General features: G+C 36.8%; 2 protein-coding genes across 2 annotated transcripts; both read right to left on the reverse strand.

Annotated features, from left to right (window-relative positions):
* Positions 1–5,347: 5,347 nt before the first annotated feature.
* LOC124542510 lies at positions 5,348–6,004 on the reverse strand. Its single transcript, XM_047120452.1, has one exon. It carries the CDS (start codon positions 6,002–6,004, stop codon positions 5,348–5,350), a length of 657 nt encoding a protein of 218 aa, XP_046976408.1.
* A 4,180-nt stretch (positions 6,005–10,184) lies between these two features.
* Positions 10,185–11,030, reverse strand: LOC124542511. Its single transcript, XM_047120453.1, has one exon. It carries the CDS (start codon positions 11,028–11,030, stop codon positions 10,185–10,187), a length of 846 nt encoding a protein of 281 aa, XP_046976409.1.
* Between the last annotated feature and the right edge of the window lie 1,521 nt (positions 11,031–12,551).

Consider the following 12,551-nt stretch of genomic DNA (forward strand, 5'->3'; position numbering starts at 1 on the left):
GGTACCGTGCTTGCCTCACTCCATAAATTTTGGGTGTTAATTTTAGGTGTTTATGAAAAAGTACGTTAGAGCAAATTAAAAAGGAAGTAGTCAGACGAGATGGTCTGCGAAGCACTTTGTTATGAATGCTCTATTAAATAACTTACCAGATACAGCGGAAGCCTTAGAAGAAGTTAAGCAAACTTCTCGTGCTCCAGAAGCTAAGTACGAAGCAAGCCATCTCTTAACTGCTATAAAGGATTTTAAATTTATTCTTAATTTAACTATTTGGGCAAATATTCTCCGCGAAATCAATCGAGTGAATATAGAAATTCAGAAAGTAGACATTATCCTTGCCCGTTCCGTCGCACTATGGTCTATGGATGGTCTGATGAAAACTTTTATAGAATGTGACAAAATCCGATGGAATATTGGATAAAAGAGGCTGGAGAGGTTGCTGAAAAAAGAGGTGCCGACCCTATTTTGCAAAACAAACGAATTCCGAAACGTAAAAAACATTTCGATGAGCGAAGACGAATTACAAACACCCTGTACCTGTTCAATTATTTTCTAAGGAAATAATAATGGTATTTGATCGAATTATAACATAAAAAAAAATACAGACGAATTGATAACCTCCTCCTTTTTGAAGTCGGTTGAAAATGGGATAGTTCCTTTCATAGGTTCTAAATTTTCAGTGCATGCTTTTTGGATTATAGCCTTATTATTGATATTTGGAATATTTTTAAAATAATATGTTATTTTATTTTTGTTCTTTGATTCTCTGTCATGATATGTATTATTTTTTATATGTTTTTTGTTTTTAAACGTTAGAAACTTATTATTATAATCGTCTAAATCAATGTTAACATTTATTTTTTTAATCATATCGCTTAAGTATTCTTTTGAGTATTCTCTACTTTGTTTAAAAAAAGTACAATTTTTATATAGTTTGACTAGGCAAGCAATATAAAAATTATTTAATTTTAAGGTATTAAGAAACCTATTAAAATAGACAGGCAATACATATACTTTAAAATTTTTCAGTTTATTTGGTGTTATACTCAACTCATTTAGCAACACAAATGGATTCTTATCATTGGCTCCCACTGAGAGTATAATGATGTCTTTATCATTCAGTTCGGATTTCAGAGTATCATTGAGCCTAAGAGTTTCTGAAGATTAATGCATTAGGCTTTACAAAAGATGTTATTCGATATTTGTTCCATTTACCTATTCTGCTTTTAATTAAATTTTGTGACATTCCAACGGTATATTGTTCACCTAATATGTATATTGTATTTAAGTTATTTTTTACAGTAATATTATGACATGTTAAATTAACGTTAATCTGGCTATCTTCGCAATTTGTATTATTTATTACATTTAATTTCGACTGCACTTCTACGTTTGGACTCTTTTTTATCTTAGTTTTAGACGTGTCTATGTGAGTAGCACATTCTTTTATGTCATCTGAGTTTGTATTACTGTTTTTATTTTCTTCTTCATACGTGAGAATTTTGGAGCATGTCTTATATTTGTGATCTTTTCTATCACATTTATTGCTACTTAGCAAAACATTGTCTCGTTTTTTTACTGTTGAAGATGTAATTGGTGTGCGAGATGTCATGGTATGAATTTTTTCCAATAATTCAAGCTTCTTATCTGATTTGTATAATTCTTTTCTTAAGTTGATGTTTTCTAAACTAAGAATCTCAATTTCCGAGTGAGCAGAATCAAGTTGTTCTTGCAAAGACTCGATATCTGATCTCAGTTTTAATACTGTTTCAGATTCCATACTTAAATTTGGTAAAGACTTTAAGCTATTATTTATATTTATGCAAGTATGACTTAAATCATAGGATTCTTCATCAATTTCGGTGTCAGAAAGATTTTTTAATGATTTTGCCTTCTTTTTGCTTTTCATCTTCATCATTCGAAATTTCTTCGAAAATCTCAGTACTTTGATTATGAGTTGATGCCCCGTGCCGTTACTAGTGCCGCCAAGCTTGACTGCATGTTTGCACTTGGAATAACGTAAGAGGGAACGGTCTCAACGGTCAACTTATGTCTTTACCTGTTCAATGTGAACTTGAATTTGTAATTTGAAAAGATTTGATTGGTCAAAGGGGGCGAAGTCAGGACCGTAAACAATGACACCTCACTGCATTCTTACTCTTCAACGTAAGAGGGATCGGTCTCAATACCTTACCTGCACAACTTTTCATCATCCTACACTACTAATATAAATTAAACAAATTAAAGTAGACATATTTAACACAACCATTTATTTCAATCTGCAGTACTTTAGACTTATGAAGACTATTAAACACTCTTAACTCTGTTAAGATGCATCTGCTCCAGATCCGAAACCACTGATGCTGCGAGCCGAGTTAAGTAACAATTGTGTGTCCATACGTTCACCCGTGAAATAATATTCCATGATGGCTGCATAATCTCGATGCACTTTTGAAATCATCGCATGGAACAACTCTTTAGATTCTTTAAGAAGAATCGCCAATAATAAAATGTCATACGGGGCGAGCCATGAGAGATAACGCTTCGAATTTGGTACATCTTTAACGACGTTAAGCTGTACTCGACGCATCGTCTTAGCTCGGCAGTCCATAATGGGAATGTTGGCGACTCATCGTGAAAATCAAGAGTTTGTACCTTTTGTATACAGGTAAAACATACCTATTAAGCACATACGGTATTGTGTGCGTGATAAGAGCAATAAGTACTGTGGCAGTTGGTAGCGCCCGCTAGTGCCGTGGTTTTCTATGGCCTACGAAACACGGGTGACCGGTTGCATACCAACGAAGCTTTGCATTGCAAGTCCGTACCATGTTACATGAAGTGGTATGGTCGTATAATTCCGTACCACTTACTAATCCAAAAACTATGTCTAAATAGTTTAAATAAATTCGGCAGCTGCGATGATAATAATAAAGGCCAAGCGAAAGTAATCAAGTGATCAAGCTTATACAAATAAATGCATAAGTAATGATATGATAAGATATGATAAATAATAATTAACTAAAACTATGTTGATGCACCACGCACACATGCGCAGGAGTGGCTCCGCCCGCTGATGACGCAGTCGGTCATCGTAGACAAAAGATTCGCTAGCGTCCATCTTGGCGCGCGGTGCATAAACAAAAGACGGACATGCCGTGGGCGTACCCTAATGCGTCCTGTGTATGTGTGTCAAAGGAGTGGTGTGCTTCTTATCTCTCGATGACGTAGAAGGTGGCGTGATCCTAAGGATCGTTCAAACGTGTTTACGTACTTGCTCCTTAGCTAACAATTTACATTGTTTTAAAGACATTGTTATAAATTGTCTAATCTAGATCTTACGACACAGGATCCAAATGAGCTTTATAATTCATTTTTTGAAGTAATACTTAAAGAATTTAACAATATATTCAAAATGAAATCATGTTATAGTAACACAAAATTAAAGTTTAGTAACTGGGCTACTGTTGGTATTTATAAAAGTAAAAATAAATTATACGACTTATATGATATGAGGCGGTGGAATCGAAGCATAGCCTTTTTAGAATACGTCATTAAATATTCCAAAATTTTTAAAACAGTATGCATTTCTGCTAAGTCCTTATATTTAAAGAAAAAAATCCTGAATCCTGATAATAGAATTAAAGCCACATGGGATGTTATTAGTAGTGTTAGTGGAAAACCCACAAAGGACATGATACCAATAGAATTGAACACAGGTAGTAGATACACGAGTTCTGAATTAGAGGTTGCTAATTTATTTGAAACATTTTTTGATAAAGTACCCCATAAAATAACATTTCATTTAAAATCATCTACATCAAATGCAGCTAGATTATTAAATAATAGTGTTTCTAAATGCGTTATTGATTTTTCATTTGAAAAATTCTTATTACATTCTTATTAATTCTTATTACTGATGAGGGGATTGCGCTTCTCAAACATATTTACGATGCTTGGGAGAAATCACAGAACGCTATTGGAGTATTCTGTGATTTATCTAAAACATTCGATTGTGTAGAACACGAAACGCTTCTTTATAAGCTCAAATATTACGGTGTTAAAGGTAAAGCTCTTGATCTCATCGCTTCATATTTAAGTCAAAGAATCCAGCAAGTTTTCATTAATGGAATAAAGTCATCTTGCTCTACGTTAAAAATGGGAGTTCCACAAGGTTCTATTTTGGGTCCCTTTCTATTCCTAGTATATATAAATGATCTTCCTTTCTATGTTAAGGGTATTTGTGATATAGTGTTGTTTGCTGACGATATTTCGCTGATTTTTAAGGTTGACAGGAAAAAAAATGACTATGACGATGTGAACGGTGCATTATCACAGATACACAATTGGTTTACAGTAAATAATTTAGTTTTGAATGCTCAAAAAACAAAATGTGTAGTTTTTACCCTATCTAATGTTAGCAAGCAAAATTATAATATATCTTTAAATGGTGACCGTCTTGAAGTAGCTGATACTACGGTGTTTTTAGGAATAGAATTGGATTCCAGACTTCAGTGGACTTCTCATTTATCATCCCTAACTGGACGACTCAGCTCCGCAACATACGCGGTTAGAAAAGTTAGACAACTGACTGATATTGATACCGCTCGTTTAGTTTATTTTGGTTATTTTTACAGTATTATGTCATATGGCATATTACTTTGGGGAAACGCTGCAGATATTGAATCTGTCTTTATTTTACAAAAGAGAGCAATTCGGTTTATTTATAATCTTGGAGCTAGAGACTCTCTTCGGGATGTTTTTAACAAAGTGGGAATACTCACTGTTGCGTCGCAATATATTTACAACAATATTATGTATATTCACAGTAACATTGATCACTTTGATAAAATCAGTGATAATCATTGTATGTGCACTAGGAGTAAGGATAAGCTTATAACGCCAAGTTTCTGACTCCACAAGTCAATAAATCGTTCTTGGGGCAACGTATCCGTTTCTATAATAAAATTCCGCAGAAATTTTTAACTTTGCCGTTTAGTAAATTCAAATCGTTTGTAAAAAAGACATTGGTAGAAAAAGCATATTATTCGATACAAGATTTTATAGATGATAAAAAAGCGTGGAGTTAATATAATATAATACCTGTTGACTTCCAAGCAGGACACATTAATTGAAATAATTGTATTTAATTAACATGACGTTGTATTTTTTAAATGTTAAAAAAGAGTAACTACTGAGTTTCTTGCCGGTTCTTCTCGGTAGAATCTACTTTCCGAACCGGTGGTAGCTTCACTTAATTGTAAAATGACGATTCGAAAGTGCTTATAAAAGCCTACTTGAATAAAGTTTATTTTGATTTTGATTTTGATGCAGCCTTTCAACCAGCCCATTAGCAGCAGGGTGATGCAGTTATCAAATGATGAGTGGCACCAACGAGGGCAGCAAGATTCTTGAAGAGCTGCGAATCGAATTGCCGTCCCCTATCTATGGTGATATGTTCAGGGCAGCCAAAACGAGCGATCCAACCTGAAATTAGTGCAGAAATACAGGTCTCTGCTGTAATATCCTGTAGTGGATATGCCTCGGGCCTACGTGTTGCGCGATCGACAATCGTGAGGCAATACCTGTAGTTGCAGGATAATGCTATAGGACCAACAATGTCCATATGAATGTGCCGGAAGCGTGAAGATAGTAGCGCGAAGGTAAGTAATGGAGCTGATGAATGTTGAGTCACTTTACTTCGCTGACAAGTTTCACATTCTTTAAGCGAAAATCTATTGCTCAGCAGGCCATGTAGTTCGGCGTCATCTTCTTGTTCCTTAGCCAAAGAATGGTAATTTAAAGTCGCTGTGAGCTCTTCGATCCGTGACAAGGTATCTGCGACCACGTTCTGTTCACCTTTGATATACCTGATATCCGTGGTGAACTGGCTGATGTAATCTAGGTATCTGAATTGCCTAGGTGAACAGTTATCGCGATTAGTTGACAAGGCGAAGGTAAGCGGTTTGTGGTCTGTTGCGACAGAAAATTCTCTTGCTTCTACCATATATCTGAAGTAACGTATGGCTTCATAGATCGCTAAGGCTGGAAACAGTGCTCGACCGACGGTCAGCGCTGACAGTGCGTCCTGACAGTTCACAAAAAAAATGAATCCGTTTGTAGTAAATGCTCTAATATATGCACGCTATTTTTTGCGTAAACGACGAAATAGGAGGCGGCGACGATATCATGTGCACCCAATGCTTGTAGAACGGTTACTTGAAGGCGAATTCTGCAAACTATTTTCGAGAAGATTCAGTTGACAACTTCACTAGCGCGATTCAGGATGAATCGTGACATGTTTTAGTGACATACTATTTTATTGCATACATTTTATGTCTTATTTTTATTATATTTTATTTTAAACTTATTCATTATTTTATTAATATTTATATAAAATGTGAGGCTTTAACAGACGGCATACGTCCCCTTCACTTGGTCGAAACGGTCGACACCACCCGTTCTTTTGGTATATTCTTTCACAATCCTAGGACAATGTACAGCCTTCCTGGTGCCATTTTTTTTGCGTTTTTTAAAGTAACTTCTGTAGTTACTTCTACTTTAGGATGAAATGCAGTTGTCAACAATAAAACCTCTTTAGTATCTTGCCACACAGTAAACGCTACATCTTGTTTAGTTCTCCAAAAAAAAAACAAAATATAATTTAGTCAAGTGGGCTTTTACAAGCACTTTTGAATCGTCAATTAACAATTAAGTGAAGCTACCACCGGAAAGTAGATTCTACCGAGAAGAACCGGCAAGAAACTCAGTAGTTACTCTTTTTCAACATTTAAAAAAAATAGAGTCATATTAGTTAATACAATTATTTAAATTAATATAACCTGCCTGGAAGTCAACAGGTATTAATTCCACGCTCTTTTTTTTATCTTCTACAAAATCTTGTATCGAATAATACGCCTTTTTTACCAATGTATTTTTTTATAAACGAATTGAATTTATGAGACGGCAAAGTTAAAAATGTCTGCGGAATTTTATTATAGAAATTGATACCTTGCCCCAAGAAAGATTTATTGACTTTGCGGAGTCGGAAACTTGGCGTTATAGGCTTATCCTTACTTCTAGTGCATATACAATGATTATCACTGATTTTATCAAAGTGATCAATGTTACTGTGAATATATGTACATGATATTGTTGTAAATATATTGCGACGCAACAGTGAGTATTCCTACTCTGTTAAAAACATTTATTTATTTATTTAAGATTCACCAGTGGTAAATACATCAACACGTACAAAGGTGTACAATTTTAATACAACTTAAAACTAAATGCATTACCTATTAATGTGAATACTACTTGCAAAGATAAAGTTGGAGATGACAAACATACAAATTTAATAAATTAATTGTTAGTAAGTCAAGGTTAATTAAAAATGACAAGAATAACAATAATAGTAAAATAATACAAATATAAACAAAATAAATTAGTTAACTGACAGTTTTGACACTATTTTTTTGTGAAACTTGTTTGATGAGTCTCCAAAAGGGTCTAAAACAGCACTGTGCTCATACAAAATTTTACATAAGCGAGATACAGGTGAATTTCTTCCTAAAATAGTTTTGCGGAAAGGTCTTACTAATGGTGTTATTGATTTACGAGGAAATCTAATGGGAACATTCAATTTAATTTTTGATATCAAAAACGAGTTATCATAATTGTTGTTAAGTGTTTTATATAGAAATTTTAAATCCAACAAATCTCTCCGATCACTTAGTGAAAGAATTTTGAAAAATTCCATATTTTTTTGTAAGAAGGAAGTATTTTCCCTTTACCTAACGAGAAAGTAAGATGATAAAGAAAACGTTTCTGTATCCTCTCAAGTCTTAGGCAGTGTATTGCATAATGTGGCCTCCAAACAACGCTTCCGTATCCCAGTATACTCTTAACTAAGCTATTAAATAAAATAATTTTTGTTCTAGGATTTCGAAATAATCTTCCATTTCTTATTACAAAACCCAAAATTTTCGAAACACGGCTAATTACACATCAATATAATAATAATAAACATTTATTGAGCAAATTACACTACTTTCACACATTTAAATAAAACTAATTATAACGGATGAATCGCGTATATTAATTATTTTTAAACATCCCGACGTTTCGAGCACTTTGCAGTGTTCGTGGTCACGGGTAGACTAAGATGACATTCGTCTATTTGAAGAACAAAGGAAATATTATTAACAACTACCGCCAACGATTTCTCAATTGATATCTTGAGTAACGTTCCGGTTGCACGCAGAAGGCACTAACTGTATCTTTAGGTCTTGCAGTCTGTTGGATTTGGGATTTCAAATTTTTAATAAGTGGATCCCAGGTGTTAGAAAGTCTCCAACCATCTTCTCTATTGAAGTTCGGATGTTTTTGAATTTCAATAGCCTCGCGTATCATTCTAGGAATGAATCTGTGTTCTCTAGCGAGGATCTGTGGTTTATCAAATCGGATAAAATGGTTAGGTTTATCCAGAGCATGTTCACAGACTGCAGACTTAGAAGAACGCCTATTTTTGACATCTCCTATATGTTCCTTGACCCTGGTACCGATACTTCTCTTTGTTTGGCCTATGTAAGATAAACCACACTCACATTCGAGTTTATATACTCCTGCAGTTTGTAAGGGAATATTAATCTTGATAGGTCTCAAGAACTGACTCACTTTCTTATGAGGCTTGTAAACGGTTTTAATTGAAGCTCGCTTCAAGATGTTGCCAATCCTGTCTGTAACTCCCTTCACATATGGTAGAAATGCAGGTTGTCGCTCAACTGTGGGTGGCTTGATACGGCTTCTGCGATGCTGGCGAGGCACGGGCAGCTTGTTCTGGTGGAGTGCAAGCTTGACCTGACGTAGCTAGTCCTCTAGGTGTTCAGCATCGCAGAGATGGTGGGCTCTCTGAAACAAAGATTTGCCAACGGTAGCTAACTGGCTAGGGTGGTGGTGCGAGTCACCATTGAGGTATTTGTTGGTGTGTGTGGGTTTCCTATAAACTGTGTGACTTAATGTATTGTCAGGATTCTTGATAATAAGGATGTCAAGGAAAGCTAAAGAATTATTTGCCTCTAATTCCATAGTAAATTGAATGTTTTTATTTATAGAATTAAGATGTACTAAAAATGCAGATGTCAGATCACTAGGTAATATTGTGAAAGTGTCATCTACGTACCGTTTGTAAAACCTAGGTGTTATAGGTCCGGAGCGAAGAGCCCTCTCCTCCAGGTCTTCCATGAACAAATCGGCGACCACGGGGGATACTGGAGAACCCATGGCTACCCCGTCAACTTGTACATAGAATTCATCATTCCACAATAAATAACCAGATGTGAGGCAGTGATGTAACAGCTCTGCATATTCAATAGGCATGTTGTGTGTCTGTAGCTTCCTCTTGACAATTTCGATGCAGTCTTGTATGGGTAAGCAGGTAAACAATGACTGGACATCAAAACTAACCATTGTCTCGTTGTTGGTTAATTTAAGGTCTTTGATTTCACCAACAAACTGGTAAGAATCCTTGACATACGCCGCAGTGTGTCCTCGGAGGGGTGATAATGTCCTTGTTGGTGTATCGATTTGGCTTACAATAGGACGCAGCGGAGCACCAGTTTTGTGGATCTTAGGTAAACCATACAGTTTTGGAGGCTTTGCTCATGTAGGCACGAGTGATTTTTTATCCAGACTTAGTTTCTCTTGGTGTTTTGATATTAATGCGGATGTCTTTTTAAGAATGTTATTAGTAGGGTCTTTAGTTACTTTTTTGTAAGTTTTTACATCCGATAAAATCGCGGAAATTTTCTGGTTATAATCACACGTATCCATCACAACGGTCGCGTTTCCCTTATCTGCTCGGAGGACTGTAATGTCTTTATTGTTGCGTAAGTTCTTCAGTGCAATAGATTCATCACGAGTAAGGTTTCTTTTCGGTGGCCGGCTTCGTCGCAAACCAAAATCTAATCTTAACGTTTTTTCGCCATACGTCTTGATAGGTGTGTTGTTTGCGGCAAATAATCTGTAGGCGTTTTTGATTTTTGAATTGCTTCTATAACATGATGCTGATAATACGGATATATCGGCGCCGGTATCCACGAGGAAACGTTCTCGAGTGTTGCGATCGTAGATACATAGGCGGTTGCTGGCGGTAGGGACATCGAGGTCCGCCGTAGTCGATGTCGGAGCTAGTTTAAAGCTTTGTTTCTTCGACAACACGGCGATTCGCAACGCTTCGCTTTATCGCCGAATCGGTAATGGTATTTACATTCCCACGTGGCATCGCCGGGCTTCAAAGATGATTTTTTTCTTGTTGAGTTTGAATTGGATCGTGGTCTTGACTGAGAGCGATAGCGACGGTATTGACGATGTTTAGAGCGGCCGCGTATTTCGTTGATTTCTAGCGACAATTTTTCTAGCTGCTTCGATAATATTGCTATTTGTGTTGATACGGCGTCGTTCGTAGTTGTTGTTGCGGTCGATACAGCGGCGATCGTCGCAGGCTCGGAGTATTCGGCCATCTTGTCGGCCATGGCGGCGAGTGTTTCGAGTGATGACTCGGTATTTACGAATAGAACAACGCGTATTTGAGTAGGTAAATGGTTGAGCCACTCGATACGGAGCCCTTCGTTCGTAATCATACCGGCGCTTAGTTCTCGCATCTTGCGAAGTAATTGGGAGGGTTTCTGATCTCCCAGCTGTAGACCGCTGACAAGCTTTTGGAAGTTCTTTACGTCGGATTTTTCATATACGGTGAGTAGTCGGTTCTTTAATGTGATGTATTTATCAGTAGCCGGCGTGTCGTATTGAATGTCGGTGTCGTGTTGCAGCTCCGTGGCTTGCAGCTGTTGCAGGACGTAACGGAACTTCTGATCATCGGACGTCTTCAAGGGGTCGACGACAGCTTCAAATTGTATGAACCAGGCTCGTGGAAGGTCCCTCCAGAATGGTAGTATCCGTGACTGTACGGAGATGGCTGCCAGGTCTACCTCGGCCAGAGGTTTGGTGTCTTGAGCCGTGGTATCTTGATCCATTTTCTCAACGTCGGTAGGTCACCACTGTAGGGGTACTGGTCCCTAGCTAATTTGCTGTAGTTACTACTTCTGGGTTTTCTTGAAAGAAAGAACACTTCTCGCTGGTCGGATCAGAATAATTTTATTCGGCAAATGTGTCGATATATATACAAAACTTACATTAGGAGTCAGCCAATTAGGAGTGGTACACTACAAATCAAAATATTTTGGAAATTGAACGACGAATTAAAGGTTCGATTTTTCAACCAATCCCGACGCTGCAATTTCGTATGTTCATTTTGTGAGTTGCTACGAAAACCCGTTGGAGTGCGCTAGGTGAGCGCCACACGCGCTTGCCGCTTCTCGCGTCGTATAAATAAGGCGGGACTTGGATTTTGCTTCATCCGGAGCGCGTCTGTTGACGCCAACGCATGTACGAATGAGAATATTGAAATGTAGTTCCTACAGTGATAAAGTTTCCTGACCAGAGTCTCACGTTGAACACAATCAAAGGCTTTGGATAAGTCACAGAAAATCCCTAAGGCATCCCGTGACTCTTCCCAGGCTTCATAGATATTCTTAATAAGCTCGATACCAGCGTCCTTGTAACCTATTTGCGTCACAGTTCTCTTCGCTGTATGAAGAAAACGAGAGCAAGTACGATATTGACAAAATACTGCGAACCATGGATGCTACAGTTAGTTGCAATAATAGCCTATCTTTGATCCAGCTTGATGAATCCGAAGTCATTAATAAATTATAGAATTTAGATATGAATAAGGGTGCTGGATCTGACAATATTCCGCCGAATTTTATTATAAACTGTGCCCGCAGTCTTGCTGTCCACTAACAATTATATTTAACAAAGCATTGGTCACCGGAATATTTCTTTCTAAGTGGAAAACTGCGAAAGTAGTCTCTATTTTCAAAAGTGGAAAAAAAAAATATATGTAAAAAACTATAGGCCTATTACAATCCTTTCTATCTTTGGTAAGGTGTTGGAGTCCCTAATATATCCATATATTTACAGTCATGTTAAATTTTATCTTAGTACCCACCAGTATGGCTTCATAGCCGGTAGATCTACATGCACAAATCTAGTAAATTACTCAGAAATCTTATTTGAATCTGTTGATAGGAACAAGAGAGTGGAAGTTATCTACACAGACTTAAGTAAAGCATTTGACCTGGTTCCATGTTCAGTACCAGTCTTGAAGTTGTCCAATTATGGATCTTTATTGAGATTTCTAGCATCATATCTCACAGAAAGTCATTGTTATGTTGTTGCCGGCGGTTATGGATCGGTTGAATGCGATGTAAAATCTGGAGTCCCACAAGGGTCATATCTGGGTCCACTGCTCTTCAATATATTCATAAACGATCTGCCTAATTGTTTTAAATATTCTACACCATTTCTGTATGCTGACGATGTCAAACTTCTTAAAATAATTGAAGAACCAAATGACACTATTCTTTTACAAGATGATCTGACAAGATTATACCATTGGTGTAATGATAACGGCATGAGACTTAATTCAGCAA

The sequence above is a fragment of the Vanessa cardui genome, chromosome W, assembly GCF_905220365.1.
Source record: "Vanessa cardui chromosome W, ilVanCard2.1, whole genome shotgun sequence".
In the NCBI taxonomy this organism is placed as follows: domain Eukaryota; kingdom Metazoa; phylum Arthropoda; class Insecta; order Lepidoptera; family Nymphalidae; genus Vanessa; species Vanessa cardui.